The sequence below is a fragment of the Anastrepha obliqua genome, chromosome 2 (assembly GCF_027943255.1).
Source record: "Anastrepha obliqua isolate idAnaObli1 chromosome 2, idAnaObli1_1.0, whole genome shotgun sequence".
Classification (NCBI taxonomy): Eukaryota; Metazoa; Arthropoda; class Insecta; order Diptera; family Tephritidae; genus Anastrepha; species Anastrepha obliqua.
Window position 1 is genome coordinate 107939368 of NC_072893.1, and position 27550 is coordinate 107966917.

The 27550-nt window shown below is 36.9% G+C and overlaps 1 protein-coding gene across 5 annotated transcripts in view; it reads left to right on the plus strand.

Annotated features, from left to right (window-relative positions):
- LOC129237238 (ubiquitin-conjugating enzyme E2 Q2) overlaps positions 1–27550 on the plus strand; it is a 52123-nt gene that overhangs the window by 9773 nt on the left and 14800 nt on the right. For all 5 annotated transcript variants that reach the window (XM_054871827.1, XM_054871829.1, XM_054871826.1 and 2 more), the window contains 3 exons: positions 26049–26165; positions 26552–26815; positions 26926–27000. In XM_054871827.1, the coding sequence (XP_054727802.1) occupies positions 26049–26165; positions 26552–26815; positions 26926–27000 (456 nt within the window). The remainder of the gene's footprint in view (positions 1–26048; positions 26166–26551; positions 26816–26925; positions 27001–27550) is intronic.

Below are 27550 nucleotides of genomic sequence, written 5' to 3' on the forward strand. Positions count from 1 at the left end.
TCACCAAAATCGGTACGACACTAAAACTTATATATATATAGGTATATATGTATAATTGGCGCGTACACCCTTTTTTGGTTTTTTGGCCGAGCTCCTCCTCCTATTTGTGGTGTGCGTCTTGATGTTGTTCCACAAATGGAGAGACCTACAGTTTCAAGCCGACTCCGAACGGCAGAAAAAATGTTTTTTTTAATTTTGGGGTTTCACCGAGATTCGAACCAACGTTCTCTCTGTGGCCTTATAAATATTACCCCAGCTTGATTTATTTGTATTCCCGCGAATAGCTGCAAGTTATAAAACTCCTCGTTGACTGTCAGATAGAAGTTTATATTTTCCCTATTGATATATACACTCATATTTATTTATTTTAATTTTATTTGCTGTGGCCACCTTCAAAAAATGGTCTTCCAAACAAAGGTAAGTCGCTGGTAGCACGGATGCCGGGAATCACAGGCATCTGAAGGCAAAAAGGTTCTGGTTCAATATGAATGCCGTTATCGTTATCGTGTGAACTATGGTCTTTAAAAAAAATTGACAAAATGGCGGACGTTCAACGATGAAAAACCGTTGCTTGATTGACTTAAAGGTCCGAAAAAATACTAAAAAATGTTTTTCCGAGGGATCGTAGTTCATACGACAACGACATCAATTCTACGTCATTTAAATTTTATTTCATCAAAATCGGTTCAGTTCTGTGTCCATTGTCCATGTGAAGACCATTTTTTGAAGACTGACAACTTTTTGAACGAACCTCGTATGGCCAAAAAAAAATTTATTTTTTAACAATGGATCAAGAAATAAAATACTGAAAACAAAAATAAAAAATCTTTTTTCGATACCGTTTTACACGCTTTTAAAGAAACACCCAAAAAACACCATTTCAAATGAGGCCAGGGCCTTTATACAAAGTTTGAGAATTTGAGTTATATGGTTTTTGTTCTAATATGAACTATATTTTTATAACAAAAGATTTGTTCTGAGTAATATAACTATTAGAAACTTTACAATATGTCGCGCGTCTATTATTTTGACCACTGGTGTATATGCGATAGTCCAACTACTTACATATGTTTGTAACATCCATATGTACATACATATACATATACATGAAGATTTTAACAAAACAACTCATTTGACTTTCACAATTTTAGCTTCTGAAAAATTTTAATATTTTAATTTAGTTCTCATTATAATACGTTCCTAATCCAAAGCAATGAATGATTAATATGTTTGAATATTGCATTAAAATACACCAGTGCAATGTTTAACTTATAGAAAGTGCTAAGTCGGCTTAAGTTGTTTTGTCAGATATGTAAATCTGTACAAACGTTGGCCTTATCAAAAAGGGATGTTACAACTAGCTGCTTACGTGTAAAGCTGCACGTCACGGCTACAATATATAAGTATTTGTGTGTAAGTTGTTGTACCTATGCACGTACATACAAAGCGGGCCGTTACATTCATGCATGCACTTGTTTGTGCACTGCCATGTATATTTTCCCGTTTTTATGGTATTGCATTCATAATAAAAAAACGCTAACAGTTTAATCATTTATTGATTTGTTGTAGTCTAGGAAGTATAATTTTGCTTATATTCTACATAGGCGAAGATAATTTGATTGGATATTATTTTAACATAGCGAGTTAACAACAATTTCAAATTATACAATAGTATTTTCTTCTTGGGAAGAAAATATAATTTCTTTATTAAGTGATATTTCGAAAATATTGCAGTACCTAAAGAGCCCTAAAGAACCCGAAATATCCAATACCTTCACAAATAATTTTATGGAATAATTAAAGTTCTCGCATAACTAACTGACTGATAAATGCAAATGAGGTGGACAATGCTCACCCTCAGAAATGGGGAGAATGCTGCACTTTTATCAAATCGAAGTGCAGAGCAGAATGAATACCAAATTATTAAGAGAAAAGAAACGCTATTGAATATATTTATTCTCTGAAAGATTCGGAGATTTATACTATTTATTTGTAGATTTATAATATTTTTTGGAGATTCATATATTTATTATAGCTCTCTGTTTACCTCTAATAAAAAAATTAATAATTCCGTAGGCTTCTTTGTAGAATATTAAAATAATGAGGAGTGAAAAATTAATGAATCAATCAGTAAATATTGAACAAAAACAGCGAATGAAAGCAAGTATTTGCAGTTCGGCTTTTTGCTTTTTGGGCAGGATATTTGCGTGCGGAATATGTCTGAACTGAACGTTTTGCACCATTCTTCGGAATAATTCGTTAACAAAAACTGTCTCTTATCACCAAGAACGAAATTATCCGCAATAAGTTTTTTTTTTTTTGTTTTGTTAAATTTTGAGAAAATAAATAATTTTGGTAATCATTAGAACAAACAGTAAAAGTCTTATCGACGTATTATGAACGCAAAGTATTTTGGGTACATCGCGCATTTCGAGCGGTGATGCAAAAGAGTAAAAGTAAATGTTTGTTTTAAAAACTACATCCGTTAAGTGACGTCGGATCGAGAATAAGAGATAAAATATCGTGAAGTTGTTTAAAACTGAAAAAAAATTTACAAGAAATCAAATAAGTGACGTTAATTTTTAACACATTTTTTATTGATAATTCGGTCATTTTTTTCATATAAAACCCATTTTTTATATGGATGAAAAGTTTAACAGAAAGCAAAAAAAAATCTACGTAATTTTCGATTCAAGGTGGAAAATTTTGATGACAATTTAATAAAGTTTTTTGAATTTCGTGCAAATTTTGGAACTTTTATTCGTATACCATTTGTTAAAGAATGAACTATACTTTTATTGTAAATTTGTTAAAATTAATAAATATTAAGAAAATGCAATGTTTAATAAAATTTTGTCGACGATGTATATCCTACTAATATTAAAAATTTGAAAGTTTTGGGTGTTGAGGCTCAATTACGCGAAAACAACTGAACGGATTTGCATGAGCGACGGTTGGATGGAACGATCCGGATTTATATCCGGCCAAGGATCTTCCCCCTTGGGGGGGGAGGGGGAAGACGACCGAGCCATGACTGACTTACGGTGATGTTACCGGCTTTGCACTGCTATATCAGCGTTCGTAGCAAAGAAATGAGAGCCAAGATACTTAAATCTTAGCCCTTCGAAAGGGTAGTTAAGGAGAAGGTGCTGATATGATTCCACCTCATCCTTCATACAACTGACGCAAAAAGGACTCAAAGTAAGGCCAAGTCACTCAGCATGTATACCTTACGGCCAATGTCCTGCAAGGGCACCCACGAAATTCGAGAGCTGAAATTTTGCTAACCTCAAGATAACCCGCGAGTGCCTCCGATTCACCCGTGGCCAGAAAGATTTCGCAACCTTACAAGTGTGTATACTTGCCCAGCGTTCGCTGAGTTGATGCAAAGCCCACCGCTCTAGGAGCAGACCGCAAATAGGCAACGCGATCCTAATCCTCTCGTTTCGTGGGTAACTACCTAACACATCCTCTGTCTAGTCAGCTCATCCGCCACGCAGTTTCCTGCAATGTCGCTATGACCAACTACCCAGATGAGTCTTATATTGAAGAATTCGGATGGGATCGAAATTGAAGTCAGGCATTCCCCAACCAGTTTCGAGTGCAGCATTATCAAGCTCAGGGCCCTGATTGCCGCTGGGCGTTCGGAGTAAATATTAACCTCCGTGACAGCTATTACACAAGTAAGGCTGCTTAATCAGCTGATTCTAAATTCGAGCCATTCGTTAACAGGTTCACCAGACCCTGCCTCCCAATGCTGAGCATTAATACAATTCAAAATACATAAGCATGGAATGAAACTTATTGTGTTTTGCAAATTTTATTATTATTCTACAAACTTCAGGGACTCCAAAACTCCGCCATAATTACAACCATTCAGAACTAAGGTTTGGGGAATGCTGCTAGATTGACAGTCTTTGGTGGGATATAGTACAACCGGGTCGTGGGTCGTTCGGATAACGTAGAATCGACTGCCATTTTTTGTTTTGGTTGGTTGATTCATTTTGACTTTTATTCAAATGAGCCATATAAACTATTTTTATAAGAAAAAATTTACATATACATTTTTTGGAGGCTTTGAATATGAAATTTAATAAGAACTAAAAATTCGGTAACAATTTTTTCTCACTGTTTAAATTTTCGTAATTAACCTACACCCGTCATATTGTTTCAGCTTTAATAGAAAAAATTGCTGTATTGTGTGTTTATTTATTTTTCTAAATATCCTTTTTGTTTTATTACGCGAGTCTGTTTTTGTATTTTTTAATTTTAACTATGCCGCGGAAAACAAAAATCTAAATCGAAAACAGTTAAAGCAGCGAGAGCTACGAAGATATTATAGTTACAAGTCAAGGATGATAGATTAACTATGGTGAATAAGAAAATTGTGCGGGGAACTTTGGCTGCCACTCACTTGGGGATTTGGCAGCCGAAATCTGCACGATAATTTCTCATGTATTCACACACTCATCAAATCAGTCGTTATTCAGACGGCATCGATGGGTCATTGGTTAATTTCTTTCGTATATCACCAAACAAATCTCAGTTTTTTTTTTTGTAAACACATCTCAAGTGACGTTAGCTCATCAGCTGGTTCTGTCAAATTCGCTCAGAGCCGAATAATAATAATTATGTTAAAGAGCTCACCTTAGAAGTGAAGAGATTTCCGCTTTCAGCGCAGCTGGGAAGGATTTAGCAAGTTAGACACCAAGCAATTGAAGCAGGCGGATGGCCAATGCCACCGATATACTGTGTCTATGACGTCCGGCTGTTGTGAAATGCCGTATCAATTACAGGTAAGGCGCGAGGAACAAGTTCAACGGTCGGTCAGTCTCAGAGTATTGAAATCTCAGAGCAAAAGAAACAATTCAAAAAGTTGGTGCTTGTGTGCAAGCACCAAACTGCCCTAAGCAGATTAGGAGGCAAAGCATAAATGAAAAATTTATGCCTTCTGTGGCTCACTACTGTTTCGTATATTCTGCTAGTATGTATGTGCGAGCGGAACTTTTTCCATTCATATTCCTTCAAGGGAAGAGTGGGTAGGGTGCAATATTTGGAGGCAGGGCATGGCAAACATGTTTACGGATGGCTCGAAGTTGGACGGTAGAGTTGGTGGGGAGTATTCTTCGAAGAGCTCCCCATCAAACACAAATTTAGGTTTCCGAACTACTGTAGTGTTTTCCATTTCATCCGAATACTTCAATATTAGGCTCATTTGGCTAGGCAGGAGGCTAGACAAGAAACCCTTGAGACGGCTTCGTCGCGATGGGAGAGGATTGGAAAGATAGGCCTCGCGTCAACTCAGCGAGTAGTAGATCCTTCTGGCCGCGGGTAGATCGGGGGCGCTCGAGAAGACTTCTAAGGCCAACAAAGCCACAGCTATCGAATGTGGTAGGTATCCTCACCGGACACAGTCCTTTAGGTATCCACGCGGTGAGGCTTGGGATTGCTTAAAGCCCTTTCTGCAGAAACTGTATGTAGGACGAGGTGGAATCATCTCAGCACCTTCTTCTCAGCTGTTCTCCACTCGTCGGGCTAAGGTTTAAACATCTGGGCTCTCACTTTTTCGCTACACCGGCGGATAATGATGGTTTAATATCACACATCTGATGAAATTCATCAGTAGTTTGAAGCGATTAATATAAACGTAAATCGCCACTGTTGGTCGTCATCCTCTAATCCAAGCCCCTTCTTCCTTTTTGTTTGTCCACCTGCCTGGTTCCTTCCCCACTCCTTTTCTCCTCCCCTCTTCTTGTACGGTATAACAACGGACAAATTTTAATTTTTTATCCAACTGAATTGACAGTTGGTTCGAGTCGTTCTGGTAGCCTAGAACCGAATGTTAGGGAAGGAGGACCCGATTTGCCTGTCTTGCTTAGAGGAGGCGGATAGCACTGAACATTTTCTCTGTGAGTGTCCTGCCTTTGCTAGAGCAAGGCTATGAATTTTCTGTTCCGATGTCATGAGAATGAGTAAAATTCGTTCTCTCAAACTGGAGGATATTTTGAGATGCGGAAAATTCTCCCAGGATTAGCTATCTCTGTCTCAATTCTATCCAAAATCGTTCTCTTTGTCACTTCTCTCTTTCCTCCTTGACTATCAAAGCTTTTACTTTCCAGAGCTTCGAATGCAATGGAAGTTTAAGGAGTTCCTATTCTCTCGGTGCTTCTTGCCTCGCCTTTTTCAAATTTCCATTTCAATTTTCAAGGGAAGCTATTTGGTCATTTGGAGCGCCGAAACTTCTCAGGTTGGGCTTTACAGAAGTTATGTCATGTCTTTAATGAAAACACCTTTAGAATAAACGCAGTTTATACTTTTAGCAGTTTTGTTTCCATTTTATCGCATTGAAGAATGGTGGTGTCAATTTAAGCCTTCCAAACGCATGAACGCATAAAAAAATCGATTTCCTTTCAATGCTTATTTTTTTATATTAATGCCATTTAATTTTAGATATTTTTAATGGCATTTCATTATATGCTTAAATCTATTCACACAATTTTGATTCACACTTGCTTTTATTTATTTTGTTTTTGTTTTTGTTTAACCTAACCTAGATTACGTTCGCACAGTTCTAACAATAACACATATGCATCCATCTAGGTAAATAGTGATATACACAAATTCTTGAAAAATGTGTTAAAAATGCGATATCTGTATAGATATGTGTGCATGTATGTGTGTGTGGAATGGACTGTAGACTAAAGCATGTGTGAGGTTGTCTGCAAGAATAAAAGCCTTTTTTTTATTTTATAAAACACTCGTTTTGTACGGGACATCAGTAAATAGCAGACATTCACCCAATTGCGTACATATACACGCACGCACACAAGTGTATAAATGTATGCATGTGCAAAAGTGCATAGGTGTGCTATGATATCGCAATGCCAAACGAAACAAATTGTATTATACGAAGGAAGTAGCATCCCTCAAACCAGCAGACTCAGTAGCCGCAACACTTGAAATGCATCAAACATCCACTTGGTTCGTCAACGACCTGACCACAAGCGTTTGCCTTGTTATTACACGCAGTACTCTCAAGCCCTTCCTACTAAGTTTTAGGAGAAAGGTGGCTAGTTTCCTTTCACTAACCAGTTACACTCAGCTGGAGACCAACTCTCAGACCAACGTCGTAGGCCTCATGAAGCCGTCAATCCATAGTTGAATCGATGCAGAATTGACACGTAGAAAGTGTTCATGGCCATACCACTAGGCTTGCAGAGCATTCATTAGCCAATTTATCAGCTAACTTGTTACCTGTAAAACCACAATGTCCAGGCACCCACATAAGACTAACTTTGTTGTGTTTTGCAACACTGTTCAGTTTTGTCTTACATTCACCGACTAATTTCGAGGAGCAGCGTAGGTTAGCAAGGGCTCTTAGAGCAGCTTGACTGTCACTACAAATTCCAATACTGCTGCCCCACCACTTTTTCTCAAATAGCCAGTATGGTACATTAAAGATGGCATAGACTTCCGTTAAGAAAACAGCTACCACCACTGGTTTTGAATCTGTCGGTGTAGAAAGTGTGCTGGAATAGGTTAATAGGTTCTCTGGACTTAATCATTATCAAAACAACATACTTCCTAACGAAGCTAACGTAAGGCAGCCGATTGTCCGCTGGTATCGAGAACGGTGTGAACCGCTCCGACAACTGGTGGTATATCTGACAGTATCCAGTGCTTTTATCATTTCTCCAGACTACCATTAGCTTGAACCTGTAAGTCGCCTTCATCACTTCCTTTCGGATTTGAAAATCTAGAGGTTGCAAGTTCAGGATGTCATTCAGGGCATCGCCAGATGTCGTACACATAGTGATACCCAAGCACACACTTCTCTGTAGTGTGGTTAGGGGTTTTACTCTGGAGTTAACCATAGTAGCCTTCCACCAGACTACAGAGGCGTATGTGATAATAGAACTAATCAGGGTGATGTACAACCAGTGTACTATCGCCGGTCTTTGACAGCATGTCTTATACTACCAGAAGATTTTCAGTGTTCGAGAGACCTTCTGCTCGACGTGCGTCTTCCAAGTCATCTTACTATCTAGGATTGCCCCTAAGTATTTGACTTCACAGTTGCAGTGTTACTCATTTCAAAGTGGGTAGTAATAGGCCTTCCATATTGCTCTTCCTAGTGAAAAGTTCGATGGTCCTTTTTATAAGATTCACCAAATGGTCAATCATGTTTAGAGCTATCTGCATTTTATTGCATATAGCTTCTAGTGACCGCATAAGCTTGGATGTGTGCAATTTCCTGCAGATTATTAAGGAAAGAGTCCACCACAAAGCATCAAAATAGGGGAGAGAGTACACCGTCTTGGAGGCAGTGTTGGCAAGTCAGTCCAATTAAATACAACTCTGCTCGAAAGCATAACCTCAGCAAGTCAGCGGAATGTAACTCTACGCAACAATCATTTTAATATTGGTCAGTTAAGAGTAGAGAAAGCACCAAATTTGTAACGCGCAGTGAAGAACAAAGTAAAGTAAAAATTAAAATGGCTTTATTGATTTCCAAAATATTCTCCATCCATCTAAGTAATAAAATACACTTCGGCATTCGCTTCAACCCCTATTCAAAGCCATTTTGCAACTCAGAAGTGGATACCTCCAAAACGAGCCGCTTAAAGATTCATCGGCTTCTTTAAGCGTTGAAAACGTTGACTTGACTTCTTCTTCTTGATTGGCGCGATAACCGTTTACACGATTTTGGCCGAGTTGAACAAAGGGCGCCAGTCGTTTCTTTCATGTGCTAACCGGCATCAGTTGGATACACCAAGTGAGGCCTAATTCTTAGCCACCTGATCTTTCCAACGCTGAGGACACCTTCCTCTTCCTCTGCTACAACCAGCTGGTGCCGCATCGGATAATTTCAGAGTCGGAGCCTTCGTCCACAGGCCGACGACAAGACCCATCCAATGAGAATCCGCTAGATCTTTATTTGCTGCACTATGTCTATGTCGTCGTAAAGTGCATACTCGCGTCGCCAACATCCAAAGTTCCGAAAAATATTCCGCAGAATCTCTCTCTCTCTCTCAAGCACTCCAAGGGATGCTTCATTGGATGACTCATTAATGAGATCTTTTAAGAGCTCAACAACTCTGTCTGAGTCCATAACTTTTCAAAAATAAAATAAAGGGGAGAAATATCAGGTCAGTCCATAAGTTCGTGCGTTTTTTAAAGGTGGTTTTAAAATTAATAAAAAAGATGTTTAAAGTATTTATTAATCAATAATTATATTTTCCTTCATTATTTACAATGTCTTCCTAACGTTTAGGAAAATTTTTAATTCCCTGCTCAAAAAATGTTTAGCCCATGGAGTCAAAATACGCTTCGATAACCCTTTTTATAGCTTCTTTTGAGGAGTAGTTCTTGTTACTCATATGGGATCGAAGTCCACGGAAAAGGTGCAATATCCGGAGAGTATGGTGGATGCGGCATTAGCTCCCATCCGAGCTAGTTCAGCTTGCCTAATGTTTGCCTTGCGGAATGAGGTCTTGCGTTGTCGTGGTGAAACAAAACTTTGCGTCTATTCACTAAAGACGGTCGATTTTTGTTAAGTGCCTCATACCGGCCATAACCCACCAAATAGACAGGAGAATCTTCTTGGGGTGAAGGCCATCTCTAGGGGCCGGTTCTGGTGTTTCATCTTTATCTAACCATTGGCGTTTGCGAACAAGATTCTTGTAAACAACCCATTTTTCATCACCAGGAACGATACGGTTCAAAAAACTTTCATTTTCAAGCCGTTGCAGCAGCTGAGTACACACATTCACTCTCTGCTGAAGGTTGACAACGGAAAGTCTATGCGGAACCCATTTCCCCAGCTTTGAAACCTTTTCCAACTGAACCAGGTGCCTGTGAACTGTTCCATGCGATGGTTTTAACCTCTGAGCTATTATCGACTGTCAAATTTGGCTCAGCTTCCACGAGTTCGAGCAAGGCGTCGGAGTTAAAGACTTCAGGACGACCAGCGCGCGGGGCATCCTCCACGTCGCAGTTACCACTTCGGAATTTTGAAAACCACTTTTGCACAGTCCTTACACTCACGGTATCCTCTCCGTGTTTATATCTGCAGCAGCAGTTGTTGTATTTTTACCACTTTTATAAAAAAAATACAAAATATGCCTCTTATACGCTTTCGAAGATTCCATTTTATTTTTTAACAACACGTGCTTTTATCCGCGATTAAAATCACTTGTTGAAGGCACAATATATCAAAGAAAATATACCTAAATAGTTCCGTTATATTCCGCGAATAGTTGTTTGTATGCAAAAATCGTACAAAAGTGATATCATGGGTAAAGTACGCACCAACTTATGGACTGACCTGATATCTGTAAGGAGTAACAAAATAACGAGTTCGGTACCACTAATGCGAAAAATTCAGTCTTGCCTTTGATCGAAATATCAAAAATTGTTAAATTTTGAGGTCTTAATGAGGTTTCTTGATTTCAATCTATTTATTTTCACTAGGTTAGCAGTACTTTTGTGAAATTTTGTATATTTAGTCTGTGGTTTGACCTTCCACTTATCCATTTATGTCAAATGGTTGTCACGATTCAGCTCATACTGGTACAAATCGTTTAAAAAATTCAAACACATATAGTTTTTTATTCCCTTGGCTATGGCTATGGCTCGACCCATGGTTTTCTAACTCCAAAGTTTTTCCAAATCATTCAATTAAATCGAACAAAAACTATTTTTTTTACATTTTTGAGAGAAAAAAAATCGTAGAACCGAAAATATTAACTAGAGAACGACCGAATATCAATGTTTAATGCTCAAACGAACATTTTTACGGGCTAAAGCAGTAAAAAAGCAATGACTTTTTAACTCTTCAATGGACACCTTCATTGACACCATTATCTATAATAGAAATATGTTAAATTCACGTCCAAAGTCGAAAAAGTCTGGCCAGTGTCCTTAAGAATCCATCTAACATCATAAAGCTGACGTGTAGCATGAACATCAAATAATAGAAAAAGTTATTCCCAATAGCGGTCGCCCCTCGACAGAAGTGTACGCGCCAATTATTTATTTTATCAGTATTTCGTTGTGAGCTCAATCGTTTTTTTTTCTATTTCGTTCTGAGAGCAGATGTCGTTTCTCCCAAAAAATGTTGCCCTTTCATTTCCATCTACTTGTTTCGTGTTGGAATCTAAAATAAGTATACTCCGGCGAGACAATTGCCAAAAATGCAACGCTCAACGACGGGAAAGATTTGTGAGGGGAGTTGGTTGCCCTGAAAATCAGCTGACTACTTAAAACGTTAATATTAAAAAATGCGTATGTCAGACAAAGATAGATGCATACTCGCAGCGTTTTGTGTTCTTTCTTGAGTAGGCAAAAACATGCATTTTACAGGGTTAAGTGCAACATGGAATAATTTGGGCAACACCATAAATTTGCGTGCGTCGGCGCTTTTCTGTGTAATTTTTTTACTTTTTTTTACAAAAAATTTCCTCGCTTTTTTTTTTTACATAGAACTGCTGGACCATCATAGGTCTAAAATGTACTGATGACATGTTGCGGAATTGCCATTAGGAAGTGCGAAATAATGAGAAATTTAACCATCCATAAAAAAAAATCAGACGTAAACTTTCAAATCGCCGATGCGGCTATCTATTTCTTTTTTTGCTTTTTGTTTCTACCAGGATTCACTGCAGAACCTTCTTATCTACGTAAATGAATTAAATATTGGTCAATATGCAGCGAAAATCCTGAGGAAACCAACTGCAAGGGCCACAAAATAAGAGAAGGGTATTAGACTTCGAACCGCAATAAGAGAGACTATAAAATCTTAAACGTGAATGGATTTTTGAAATGCAAATAGTGACGTCTAGCGGTTGCAAGCACAGCAGAACGGATAAATATAATATACAACATTTGATACTTAATCAAAAGGCACAAAAACACATACTGAGAGTGACATATGATCCGCTCAGTGCACACATCGATTAACTTCATAAAACGAAAAGTTGAGAAACGCGATGTATATTGTTTTTAAAAATTCCTCTGATAATATGAATTCAAATATATAATGTGGAATGCATAATTGCAGATATAGCTTTCATCTAACGGTATATAAAATTAATAAGAAAGAATAGCCAACAAACAATCGTCAGTAATGCTACAATTTTTATGTGACTGATGGAATTAATCGATTTGGCAACTGAAAAAAGTAATAAAGTTAAATTTAGTCTTTTCATTTTTAAGTTTTAATTACAGAAAAAGTTAGTTATTATAAATTTTTATCATAGCTTTTCCATAAATATGAATGTTGGAAGTTCGGTTATAAAAAAATTTTCGTAATTAATTTATAGCAGCTTTATGTCAGCGGCATTATTCTTTGGGATGATTCAGCAATATTATAAATAATGTCTTCTTCATCAGCTGTATGCGAGGATTTATTTCGATTTGTTGACAAGTTCTTATAGTAATCGTGTTTAACAGGAGGAATGAATTTTAGCAGGTCCATCATCAGTGTTGCCAGTCTATTACAATTGTAATAGATCTATTACATTTGTTCTCAGTTTATTACGCTATTACACTTCATATGAAATCTATTACAATTTCCAATTCTAAGAGGAAACAGGAAAAAAATTGTTCATGTTTTAAATTACAATTTCAGCCAAATTTTGAAAAAAAAATGTTTTATAAAAGACGTATTGGGAAACCTTCTTTATCCATCGCTGCTTATGTAAGTCCCATTGTTAACGAGAGAGGGCGAGCAGCAGCCATAAAAGTAAACATGATGTATACTAAAAGGACATACATATGTCTGGAGATATTTTTGTTTCATTCGCCCTTTTGACAATAATTTCTCCGCTACTGCACATCGTCAATTTTGAATATGTATAACAACACGATACAACACGTTGCAACTTGCAACGTGCGCATTGGCCATAAAGGCTTAAAATATTAAACCCGCTAATGTTGAAAGAATATATGTTAATTAGTGATATCCTGTGTTACTGACTGTGTTATGACGTTTATTTGACTTTGCCTTTCTGAATGAGCTTTACTGCTTTGTTAGAAGTTTATTCAGTTCGAGAATTGTCTCTGTGATGATAGTGAGTGTTTTGTTTTCGTTTTAGTGAATTAAATCCTGATACATCAGTATGGAAAGGTGAGTGTTTCTGAACATTTTCTCACGTGAAATAATTGCGGATTATTTTTTCAATGGACCATGAACAAGAATTTAATATAAAAGAATATCTACATGTATGTATAAGAAGGAATCCGTATTTTATCTTGCAGATTCATTATTAAACGAAAATTAGACTTCTGTTAGGTGTTTGGCCGAGCTCCTTTTCCTATTTGTGGTGTGCGTCTTGATGTTGTTCCACAAATGGAGGGACCCACAGTTTCAAGCCGACTCCGAACGGCAGATATTTTTTATGAGGAGCTTTTTCATGGCTGAAATACACTCGGCGGTTTGCCAAAAAATGTGCCATTTAACGGTGCTAATATTTATTATTCAGGAAAGTTATTATAAATATAAAAAGTTATGACCATACCAAGGGCTTTGACACCTAAATTTAAGATTTTTCAAAAAGTAGAGTTAATCGATGTGTGCATTGAGCGGTTCATATGTAAATATATGCATATGCACATAGGTACTTACTAGGGCGGGTCGATTTAAAAATCGCTCATTGCTCTGTGAAAATCGTATTCTAGGGATCAAAATAAGAAACTTTGCCGAAGGAACCATACCTCTAAAACGAATTCTGATGTCCCCCAATTTGGGTCGAACTTTTGGGCAGGGGCAAATTTTGAAAAATCCCACTTTGACCCATTTAGAGTGCTCCAATCGAGTCCAAATGTATGACCGACTCCCACTAACTTTGGACGGCCGATCCACCCATGCCAGTGGCACACCCCCTGGAACTCCCCTCGGGGGTTTCCCCATACAATCATTTCAAAATATCACCATTTTTGGCCTTTACATGAGAAAAGAAACTAAAAAGTTCGACCCAAATTAGGGGACATCAGAATTCGTTTTAGAGGTATGGTTTCTTCGGCAAAGTTTCTTATTTTGATCCCTAGAATATGATTTTCACAGAGCAATGGGCGATTTTTTTGCCTCCCCACAAATCGACCCGGCCTAGTACTTATACATGTATGTATGTATGTGCATACCTACGTATTTTAGTCTTTATGTTATTTGCCTACTGCACTGGCATTAAAATGTCGAGACAACGTTGCCCTTTATGGTGCCCCCTTTTCTTACACTTGCTTTCGCATCTCTTTTCATTTTCAAGCTCTTTCTAGTACAAACTTTTGCTGCTCACGCTCCTTGACATTGTACCCCAATATTTAGGTGTATGCGACCTGCATGCGACATATCCAATCCGCCCCGAAACCAAATCATCTGTCAAAGTGTGTGCTTAGCAATATTTTTTCACTCACTCAGTTGCCAACTCACTTTTGTAGGCCGCTCAGTTTGCTTTCTTCTTTCTTCATTTAATTGTTTTTATATATACATATATTGTTTTTTTTTCGCAATTCAATGCATGCGGGTCGGTCTCTCCATTGTGTAGGGCATTTGGTGCCATTCCAAGCGGCGTTTCATTTATTAGGTACGCAAGAAATGTAGGTGGCATTGCTTGTATTGCCACTTATCCCTCTCGCATACATCCTGCTCACAGCAAATAATACCAACCTGGGGCTGTCTCTTTTGAACTATTCGCATATACTCACAATTTTATGTTCTCCTGCCGCGTTCTCGGTTCGGTTGCCTGTCTCCCCCTCTGGCGCTGTTTTTTTTTTTTTGTTGTTTTTTTTTGCTTTGTTTTGTTTGCAATACAGTGCAATGTGCGTATTTGTATTGTTTTGTTGCTATTTATCTTGAACCCTTGTTTTGTTCGCACATTTCTTTTTAGCTCTTTTTTTGCTTTTGTTGTTTATTTATATGAATGATTCTCTTTTGTATGTCGATTTTTTCGCTCACCTTTCACAGTTCATATTCTCACTAACAGTTGTGTCATTGTATTGTCATTTTTGTTGCTACTTCTGCATTTGTTGTTGCGGCTTGTGTTTTTTATTTTTATTTTTTGTGTGTTCGTTTAATAAATTATGATTCGTTGCACTTTCTGCCTCGGCCCGGTTCAATGCTCCAATTAAAGGTTAAATTACTTTACACGTTTTTTTTCACTTTTGTTTTTCCCTCTGGTTCTGGTTTGTTGTGTGTGTCCTCATTCCTGTCTGCCAAATACAGAGCGCCATGTTTCATCTGAATTTTCTGAGCTTGGTCTCGTTGTTGAACTTTAAACATTTACATATGTATATAGGTACACGTGCATACATACATATATGAGTATAAACATACATGCATACATATTTTGACAGCTTTTGGGTATTAAGCTGGAATTTTGTAACTTAAGTAGAGTATTCAAGTTGACCAATCAGATGTGGTGACATTCCTTACCTCCAGCTGAAAGAGTTTTTGTGCATTGCAAAGATGTTGCGGATAGCGTTTTGTATTAGTGCGAAGGAAGCACTTTAAGGACTTTTTAAAAAAAAGTGTGATATTTAATATTCCTTTTGATGGCGTTCAGCTAGAAGAAGTTGAGAAAACTAAATTTTGATTGATGTGGTGGCGTAATAACCGCAACAGATGCCTACGAAAACCGTAAAGTTCTAAGCGTTTTGATATAGCCATTGGAACAAAGACTTTCTCAACTGGTTAGCCAACCGGCCCAATAAATGTCAGAAATTTGACTGAAGGTTAGCCATTTACAAAATTGATCGCTTTTGGCTTGAAGAAATGAAGTAAAGTGTGTTTGATTGAAGATGAGCTTTTTTTTTTTACCGAAAAATCATCATTTTACATGGAACTCTTTCACCTCGACGGCATTTACATTGAGCCCGAGTGTACCATTCGGGCGAGAGAAATGAAAAGTGAAGCCAAAACACGCATTTCAACGCATTCAAACAGAATCACAAAGCAAATGCGTGCCAAAGTGACATTTTTTTTTTGAACGCATCAAAAAACCAAAAGCTCTGCCTAAAGCTTTTGTTTACCTCATACATATGTATGTAACACATAGGCTAAAAGTCCCGGGCCGAACAAAGAAAACAACGTCATTTCCATTTTCCATTTCAACAGCTGGCTTAGTCCCAACTGAAAAAAGATGAATGCAATAAAACTAGTGCCATCTATGTGTTAGGCCTGGGTATTTTTATTTATTTACTTCAGTCTACAGAAAATGTTCTTACAGACTAATACACTTAACTAAATATGGTAAACAGATTAAGCTTAAATTTTACAATATTATCATTAAAATTAATGATGTTATAATAATTGTTACACAATCGCGCAGATTGCACAAGAGGTTGATTAAAGGCATAATTAGTGGTATTATTAGAAATGTTGAATAAGCGATTAATTCTTAGACTATAAAAAGAAATATGGCTTTGAATTTGACTTAATAACTCCTTACAATCGATATTACCATTAATGACAAATATTATTGAGAAGTATATTCGTGTATCATATAATGACTGTAAACCAGGTAATTTGCGGCGACTTATATAGGGTCCGCCATATAACTTTACGGAATTAAAATTAAAAATGCTATAAAAAAGAAACTACTCAATATTTTTCCAAACCGTTTTTTTTTATTTTGAAGTACAATCCTTCCGGTCAATGCTGGAACACAACTTCATTCATATGGCTGCCTGGCTGGTTTTTGTACGGCGTCATACCAAGGTCTTTACGCAAAATTCGTCTCAATGATGTCTCCGAAATGTCCAATTGTTGAGAACGACGGTGAACTGATGTTCCTGGTGATTCACGAACACTCTCGGCCACAGCAGCAATATTTTCGGGTGTACGCACGGGTTTTGGTCGGTCACGCGTTGATTTGTCAATAAGCAACCCAGTTTCTCTTACTTTTTTCGCAAAGTAACGCACATACGCTTCATTCGGTGCTTTTCTTCTTCCCATTGCCGTACGTAATTTTCGTACACATTCTGCAACATTACCATGATTTTCAAAGTAATGTCGCAATATTTCCCAGCGTTCTTTGAGCGTATACACAACCACTTTCGTTCAGCGGAAGAATAAAACTAATTTTCTGTCAAATCAGATGACAGCTAAGTGTTACCATTCTTCAAATAATACCTAGTTCAAATCCGTAACGATAGGTGGCGGGCCCTGTATAAGGGGCAGAATAATCTTGACATGGCCTGATGGGCGGAACTTCTGAAGGGTCTATCTCGTAGAATTTTATTCGGATCAATTTGAAATTTTAGGAGAATATTTTAAACATATTATACTATTTAATAAGACAAAAAAAATCGATTTTTTGAAATTTTCAAACCCACCTAACCCCTTAAGTTTAGAAATCGCTAGAAGCACTTCAACGTTACTAATCTCAAAGGAGCTGATAGTTTGCAAAGGTGAAGCTGGTAGGGTAGGAAATAACGTGATGTTATATCTATCATACATTTTCTGAAAAAATTGAGCAAATAAGTCACATGAACTGTGGGTATTATCAGAAACATTTCTATCAAATTCTAAACTAGCAGGATAACCCGTAGTTCTTCTTTTGGTTTTAATGTAATGCCAGAAACTCGATGGATTGGATTTTAGTCTCGTTTCAATAGAAAGCATACAGTTAGTAACATAAATAAGTATACAGGAGCCTGATTTATGGAATTGTTTGACGCTAACGCTTTCCTTAGTATATAATCAAAATATTTTACACATGGTAATTGAGTACTGGGATAAGCTTTCATATGCGCCTTAATTTAGCTGTAAATTTTAGGTACAGTTATCCACGCTTTGCTTTGTCTTTGATGCCAGCGAAATTTATGTCGCAAAAGTTAGTATACAGCAAACGATTGTTCATATAGCATAGCATTTATTTTTACGTATTGATTAAAAATGTTAAAGCTATTAAAAGCAAATAATTAAAGTGAGTATAAAAATTTAGGGAAGTACGTTTTGTATTAATTTTTGCGACATTTTTAGTAATGGTACCAAGAGGAAAAGAGCTTTCTGATGATTTAAAAAAGAAATCGCTCGTTTGATAGATAGGAGTTTTGTTACAGTTCAAAAGATTGTGAATAAATATAAAAGTGCGGGAAGCACCACTAATAAAGAGCGTTGTGGGCGTCCGCCGCTCTTAAGTCCCAGAGAAAAAAGCTTAGTCGTACGGAAAATCGGGACAAACCCCAAAATGAGCGCCCCCAAATTGAAAGCTGAAGTTGAAAATGAGACTGGAAAACAATTAAGCACCCAAACTATTCGCCGGGTTTTGCATAGTTATCATGGGTGCAGTGTTAGGAAAAAGTCCTTCGTGAGTAGTATCAATCGGAGTAAACGGATTTCATTCTCAAAAGATCATGAAAAATATGACGAAACGTTTTGGAACCAAGTCATATTTTCTGATGAGTGCAAGTTCAGTATCTGTGGATGTGATGGCCGTAAAAAAGTTTGGAGAAAAGTTAACGCGGAATTGGATCCAAACAATATGACCGACACTGTGAAGCATGGAGGGGCTCTGTGATGGTTTGGGGATGTATGTCTGCGAACGGGGTTGGAAACTTGGTATTTATCGAAAATATGGTTACTTAAATATTTTGAAAATATTTTAAAAGAAAGCGCTACGAAATTGGGCCTTGGAGGAACGTTTATCTTCCAGCAGGATAATGACCCCAAGTACACATCCAACATTGTACGAGAGTGGCTGTTATACAATGTCCGCAAACAGCTGAAAACACCCCCACAGTCCCCGGAAACCAACCCAATCAAACATTTATGGGAACATTTGAAGCGGAAAATACGTTAAGGGGGGATTCTACTGTAAAAATCAAATTTTCATGGATTTTGTTTTCATACTTGTATTAATTTAATTAGTAAAAAAAAGTTTAGGGTTACATAAACACAGGTCTTGAGTGTACAAAAAAATTTTTTAAATTTATTTTCATTTCAAAATGGCAGCTGTACAGCCGCTCCCCCGAAACGCCTTTTGAAATCTGCCCACACTGTCGCGCATTTAAAAAAAATCTGAAATGAAAAAAACCATTTTTTTTTTATTATATATCATTATTTTTAGTTGTTAAGCCTATTACTTTCAAAAAAAAAAAATTTTTGTAAAATTTTTGAAGTTTTTTAAAAAATCGACATTTTTTTGTTGTCATTTTGTTATTAAAAAAGGGGTTATAAATAATAAATTTTTTTCCACCATAGCTTTAAAAACTAGTAAATATTGTTAAAAATATACTATCAAAGTTTGAGCTTGATATGTTAATTTTTCACGGAGCTGTGATGTGGGCAATTTTGAAAACGTGGTTTCGAGAAAAACACGCTTAAACAAGCGCATTATCAAGCGCATATGACCGTAAACCGCTCGAGCGCTCAGTTTATACCTGGTTTGCTAAAACTTTTATAACTTGAAAACTATTCAAGATTTCTTTTTAAGATTTTCATGGAACATTCTGGAGTTGTTTCTGAGTATGTTTCAACAAAAAGTAAAAAATCGATTTTTTTTTAGTTTTACAGTAGAGTCCCCCCTTAACATCCCATTAGAAATAAGGAACAACTGAAAAACGTCCTTCAAGAGGAATGGAATAAAATACCACCAGCTGTAACTGAAAACTGGGTGAAATCAATGCCATCACGACTTAAAGCGATTGTAAAGTCTAATGGTTATCCTACCAAATACTAGGATTTGATTTTAATTATGTTTTTGATTTCACAAATTAATAATACGATGAACTGTATACTTACTTTTGAGACATGAATTTTTATAAAGTTTAATATAAAAAGCTATAATTTTGTTCCTTTTTAAAATTGTGTCATTATTTGGATTAAATATGATTTTTGCGTATCATTCATGTAAATAAAACACAATTTTGTTATAACTTAGGTTGTTTGAAGGAATCGATTGGGGGAAAATTGAAAACGTATCCGGTGTATACTTACTTCTGTTACTAACTGTATATTGCGTGAATAAAAAATTATTTGAAATTGAACTCCTTCCTCAACTTTAGAAATTGTGCGTAGTCGTCTTTTGAATTACTAGCCGTGGACTTTTTAAAAGCTTTGCTTTTTCTGTTTTTTAAGTTCACTAAACTAGGATTAAACCATGGTGGTTTATTATTGGTTACTGATTTCTTTAAAGGAATACGTTTTGAAACTGCATTTGAAAGTTTTCGACATAAAATCTGAAAGGAATCAGGAGGATCAAAAAGTTCCAATCGGTTTCATCAAAGAAACTCCTATAATCGGTCTTTAAATAATTGTGTTCTGCCACATCAACAGCTGTTTCAGTATCAAAATTATAAAATTTAAAATTAATACATAAAGCTATGTGATGGAGAGTATTCTTTGAAATTAGAGTGACACACTCCGTGCAAGTAATCTTCAAGTCATTGGAAGCAAGTACAAGGTCTAAAACTTGTTATGTGTTATGTAAGTTGAATTTGTTATCAAATTGTTTAACTTACTTCTACAGGGTGGGCCATGTAAAATTTGCTTTTTGAATCGGCTATAAAAACAAAAACTAATCAATATTTTTTCAAACTTTTTTTTTTATTTTGAAGACTGAACATTGTCATTTATGAATGAAAAATAATATCGTTCAAATGACTGCCATGACTGGCTTTACAGTAGGCCATTCGATCAACCCAATTTTTAAGCACATTTTCCATTGTTTGGGCTCCAATTTCATGAACGGCAACTTCGATTTCGTGTTTTAAGGGGGTCCTCTAGTTTCTCGTCTGTTTTTTTTCGGGTTTTTCAATAATTTTTAACGGGCAAACGATCAAAATAATAAATCTCATTGTGTTCACATAATCTTTAGTAACATTTAAATGAGCTTTACAAATTTTTTGAAGACAAAATATATAATAGAATAAAAGTTATAGTGGCCGACAAGAAGACATAAAGTAAAAGAGGTGCTTGACGGTGACCAAGATTGCGGCTGTTTGGCTTATCTGAAATCGAAAAACCAAACGACATTTTAATCTTCATATTTAAGACTAGCGATTGAACTAGAATGAATTCTTAATTACAAAAATTAATTTTTGTATACACTTTTGAAAATTAAATTCTATTTTTTACTTATTTTTTCTTAATTTTTTCGCTCATAGGAAAAAAACTATCGAAGCAATCATGATAATCCTAGTTCAATCGCTGGCTTATAATATATTAAAGATGAGATATATATTTGAACAAGATCGGTTCAGTAGTTTTTGAAATATCGTGGTCACTATTTTGAAAAATAGTGTTTCGAGAAAAGCGCGCTAAGTATACCTGCTCCGTTCAAGGCCGTAACTTGTGAGCCACTTCGAATATCGAAAAATCCTTCAGCACAAAAGTATCACACATGTTGTAAATGTGATTTATGAAAAAAAAAAAATTCGATATTTTCGACCCAAGAAACTAGAGGACCCCCTTAAAGCATCAATCGTCTCTGGATGGTTCGCAGAGCATTTGTCCTTAACGGTTCCCAACAAAAAATAGTCCAACGGGCTTAAATCACAACTCCGAGGCGGCCAATTGATATCGGAATTTCGCCTGATTATTCAGTTTTCAAAAACGGTAGCCAAAAGTTCGAGTGTAACTTTGGCAGTGTGACAAGTTGCACCGTCCTGTTGAAACCAAATGTCGTCCATGTCATCCTCTTCAATTTTTGGAAACAAAAACTCGTTGAGCATGTCACGGTAACGCTCGCCATTTACTGTAACCGCGGAAGAAGAAGAAGACTCACCACTTTGGAAATAGGTTTTCAATATTTCCCAATTTTGTTCAAGCGTATAGTGTCCCATTTCGTAAATGTCAAACCTTTAAGTAAATTGTGAACACATTTGACATGTCATTTGTGTTACCATTCTCAAAAAAATAGGTGATTCAAAAAGCAAACGCTATATGGCCCACCCTGTATATTCAAACTTCTTAAATTATTTGCTAGAAAAGTAAGGAAACTCAATGGTACAAAAGAGATTCAAAAATGAAATGTCAACTTAAATACGAATAAGGCCGTGTAAACCCTTTTAAATGAGTCACTTCAAATTACGCATTTATAATATTGAGTATTTTACCTTACCTGCTCCTTCCATATTGTGTGTGCCTCTTGATGTTATCGTACAGTTTTAAATCGCATCTGAGGGTTTACGCCTATTAGAAAACACCTTCTCTTTCATTTAGTGTTTCATGTCCACAATAGTTTTTTGCTGCTTTAGGATTTTATATTAAGTGGAATCGAGAATTAAAAAAACACCTGTGTTCCGGTTTAGTTATCCAAAGAGAAGTGAGTTAATTCCAACAAACCTAAGTTAGCTGCTCTGAAACACAATTTCAAAGGAAATTGGACGGAGGCCATCATTGGAGCATTTTTTCCATGCGAGCACGTTAACTGATTTTCTGTTTGGCGGAAGTAAAGACAGAAACTAGAGAATGGACACGAAAAAAAATAGGCGATTGTGTTTGCTCATCAGTTACGTAAAATTAACTGTAAATAAAAGTCTGTCTACATATTCATAGTGTTTGTTGTCATTATTATTAGTTTAGTGTATTAAATTTTTGTAACTAAATAACTACGTATTTTTCAAAATGTGTTCTCTTAATGGGGGGGAAATTGTGCCCAAAAAGCAAAAAAAGGTTATTTGTGGCCAAGGAAAAAGCTTTAAATTGCCCGAAAGGTACGGTAACTTATGTGTTAAAGCAGTTTGGAATGAAAGTTTGGTCTGGTAGTGGAAGAAAAAAAGGTTTGCATTGGAAACAAAAACCAAAGATTCGTGTCTTTATTTCGAAAAAAGCTGACCTTTCACTTCGAGATGCTGCAAAACAGGTCCATATGTCGAAATGTTACGTTCAAAAAGTGCGCACAAGTGAAGGTTCACGATTATGTAACAAAATTGTAGCACCCAATCGAAATGATGAACAAAATAAGAGTGCTAAAACACGTGAGCGAAAATTATACAGCCAAGACATCCATAAATATGTCGTTATGAATGAGGAAACTTGACGTATGTTTAGCCTTAACTCGACTTTAAGCAGATTCAGGGTGTTGCGTCTTATACTATGTACAATAAAGAGAGGAGGAGTCCTAGGTGCCTTTATGTTAAAAATATTGGACAAGTTCCCTAAAAAATATTTGGTTTGGCAAACCATCTGCGCCAGTGTAGTATGGAAAGCAAAACGTTCATTACCACGGACACTACTCGTATAAATCACGAAATTTATATGAATGACTGTTTGCAAAAACGCTTGCTGTCATTCATAAACCAACATCCGACCTCAGTTCTGTTCTGGTGCGATTTAGCATGGGGTCATTATAGCCGTCTTGCTATGAACTGGTATGAAAACCACGGCGTAAATATTGTTCAAAAGCACCACAACCCACGAAGCTGTTCCCAACTGTGACCCATTGAAAAATATTGGGCAATTGTTAAAAACGAAAAAGAAATTAAAAATGAGCAGCAGTTAAAAATGAACTGGCAGAGAGCATCCCAAAAACTGATGTCAATCGCCACATAATAAAAGTAGTAGTAGCCCAATAAAGAAGAAAATAAAATAAAAATTGTTTTGATCAAAATTCAAATTAAGGCTGGAAAAATGTTTCGTTATAAGAAAAAATTCGATAGCGAATGCAAATTCGTTATAAGAAGAACAAAATAACATAAAAGTAAAACGAAAAAGCAACATTCTTAAGATTGATTCGCAAGAGAGAAGATTTCGTTATTCAATAGCTCCTTATAAGATGCTTTCAATTCACCAGCCGCCAAACGAGTAGGGAATAAAACAAAAAATGTCCTTGAATGCAACGGTGCATATGATTTGGCAGCACTGCATTATATTCGTTTTGACAAACTGTTATGTGTAATCCCTGAAAGTATGCAAAATGATTTTATTCCGCCGTAGAATGATCAAAAGACTAGCGTCCTGCTCCTCACTATATACCGCTCAAACTGTTATGGAATTCCTTCAAAACATCCTGCCTGAATGTATGCAAAATATAAGGAAATATCGCTGCTTATATTTGGCAGTACTGGTCTAAGCATGTCGCTGGTAAGAGCTATAAACAAAGTCGCGTCATCATCGCTTAACTGTTGCTGCTTTCACATACAAATTTTTCGGTTGACAAGCGGTAGGATTTTATAGCAAGCAGGGAAGTGGTGAATCGAAAGCGGCAGTAGAGAAGTTTGACTATGTAAAGGGTGCGCAATTTAGAGGTATCAAATTTTAAATTGAAATAAAACAACGAAAATTCAAATTGATTGGACAATCTTTATTATTTTTCTCTAGAATCATTCAAGACATTTATTTTAAAAAGATTTTTTTTCCCTGTTCACTCCACTCGGAAGCATAGGGCCTCGACAAGACTCACTCTTGCGTTGTTTAATCTATTTTGATTTCTGAGAAGGTAGGTGATTAACCTACCGCTACCAGTCTTAAATAGTGGGAATGCCTACATGTCGTTGCTTAGGGATGACGCCTTCTAACTGTTTAGAACGCCATCTGTGTTTCACATTTTTCTGTCAGAAAGATAGCACAAATGGTTGAGGGCTTCGCTATGTCTACGCTATTACACCTCGGTTGCCACAATGCACAATGCAAATGCAATGCGCTAACTATTGTGCGGGAGCAAGGATGGAAAGGATAAGGTTTGGGGTCGAGATTTTTGGGGAGAAAATTTGGAAAAGTACGAGGACCGTGCTTTACGTGGGATTCGAACCCATAACCTTTGGGATGGCAGGCTAGTGACCTTACGCTAGACTACCGAGGCCGGTAGATAATGCCTTTTAAATGTTGCCCGCAACTGCGCCGTAATTCGGTCATCCGTAAACACCAATTTTGAATGCCTTGCTGAAGGACTTCGGTCGGTATCTCGTGAATAACTTTAATAATGCTGGCTTCCAGTGCCTCAATCGAAGCTGGTTTATCCACAAAGCATTTAGACTTTACATACCCCACAAACAAAAGTCCAAAGGTGTAATGACACACGATCTTGGTGACCAAACCATTGGTCCGAGACGAGAGATAAATTGGACACCGAAACGACGAGGCAGTAAATCCATTGTTTTGCGGGCTGTATGGCAAGCGCAAGTACCGTTGTTGTTGTTGGAACTAATTGGAACCAAATATTGTGAAGATCAATTGTTTGAATTTCTGGCATCAAAAAGTCATTCATCATGGCGCGATAACGTTCGCCATTCACTGTTGCATTGGCGCCAGCCTCGTCTTTGAAGAAATATGAGCCAATGATTGCTCCTGCCCAAACGGTTGTTTGCAATGGATGTAATGGCTGTTCTCGAATGGCTTCGAGTGACTCTTGCCAAATATGGCAATTTTGCTTATTGGTGTAGACAACAAGACAAAAATGGACCACCATAAGTTGGACTGAGTTCGCGATGAACACTTTTCACAAAGCGTCGATTTTGGTAATACAATTTAACGATTTGTAAAGGTTGTTGACGCGTAAGTCTTTCCATGATGAAATGTCAATGAATACTGAAAAAAATTATGTATATAGTTTAGTAGTAGTCACGCGTGATCTGTCATAAAAACCCTATTGGAAAAAGTTCCACCAATCTGATCATCAATAATTGGCGCGTATACTTCTCTTAGGTGTTTGGCCGAGCTCCTCCTCCAATTTGTGGCGCACATCTTGATGTTGTTCCACAAATGCAGGGACTTACAGTTTTAAACCGACTCTGAACGGCAGATATTTTTTTAACACGAGCTTTTTTGTGGCAGAAATACACTCAGAGGTTTGCCATTGCCTGCCGAGGAGCGACCGCGATGAGAAAAAACGTTTTCTATTATTTGATGTTCATGCGCAGAGATTCGAACCTACGCATTCCCAAATGATAGTCACGCACAAACGCATTCAGCTACAGCGGCCGTCTAATCTGAAAATTAGAAAAAAAAAAATTTCGTATTGAGTAATTTTACCGACATCCTGCCGCATCCTGTGGGGATATCTGCTGCTTAATGATAATTAACATTTATTATTAGCATTTCTTTAGTAGTTAAATTTCATTTTCGCATTACATATTTACAAGTGAATATTTTTTTTTTTCATTTCCAGGAAACGTATCCATCCTCACCGCCCGTTTGGTTTGCAGAGAGTGAAGAGACAAGCGTAACAAATGCCGTACAAATACTCAGCAATACGAATGGACGTGATAATCATGTTATAAATCAGGTGAGTGAACTTATCAGCAAATTCACACAGACCACCAGTAGCGCCTAGTTCACATCACGGCCATAGTGACAGCTCCGACCGCACACCGCCGATTGAAACCTACATTCATACAGGCACATGCATACGTACTTGACGTACGTCGATGTATATAAAATGAAAAAAAAAATAATAATAATAAACACCGAAACAGCAGCTGTGCTGGGTAGCGACCATTTATAACAGCGCAACAACAACAACAGCAATACTATGTACATTTTTGCTTTGGTGTTTATTTTTATTTTGTTCGTTCGTTTGTTTTATCAGTTCGGTATACTCTTCGCTTGACGTTTTCATAATGCAGTTATGCACTTGTTGTTTATGCTTGTTTGTTGTTGGTTCGTTCATAGGTTGGCATATTGTTACGTGAACTGTGCCGCCTGCACAATGTCCCACTGCCACCCGATATTGATAACCTCACCATACCGTTTCAATTGCCACCCCCAAGTGCGTCACCATTGCATCAACAGCCCGCAGCGCAGCACCAGATCGAGGACATCGATTCGGACCAAGATGAGGTGGAAGATCTGATTTGTGAGAGTGAACAAGAGAGTGAGGGCGATGAAGATCTGCCATTGGAAATGGACGACGGACGTAGCGCGAATAAAGTTGAGGTAACTATATTTAGTTTTATATCGCTTGCATATTTGTATGTATGCGTTTTTGGTTTGGATGTACATACATACATATTTGATTTTTTGTTTTTCTTTTTTGCATTTCACAGAAGGATGAAATGGAAGTTGAACACCTGGCCACATTAGAAAGACTGCGACAAAGTCAAAGGCAAGACTATTTAAAGGTGAGTTGAGTGGTTGCATCGGAATTGGTATTCTATTTTTAAATCTGGGGATGTATACAATTAAATCAAAAGAAATGGGGAAATGCAGTGATACAAATTTTATTAATGGAGTACGAATAATATTGAAATTGCCTGCTCACATTGCTTCGACCTTGAAAATGAAATAAGTACGTAAAATCGTGTTAAATTTATTTACATATCTTCATTCATGACATAAGACATTTACATTTAAGCTCGCATTGTGTGGCATTAGCCACATTTTATACTAAGTCAATGACTTCTATAATTAACTGAAATTCAAAAAACCGCTTTCAGGTTTTAATATTTCACGAGAAACAGTTCTGCCATTTTATATTTTCCTTGAGCAGGTTTTACGTTTAAAATGTGAGAATGCAAATTTTGAACTTCGAAACAGTTATAACTCAATTAGTGAAGGCTTAACTTAAGAAATTTGCAATAATTACTCAACACGCTTTTGTTTCTTCTGTTACGTCCATAGTTGCCAACTTGGGGCTTTATATAGATTAGTTAGGTTGGGTTTGGCAGCCGC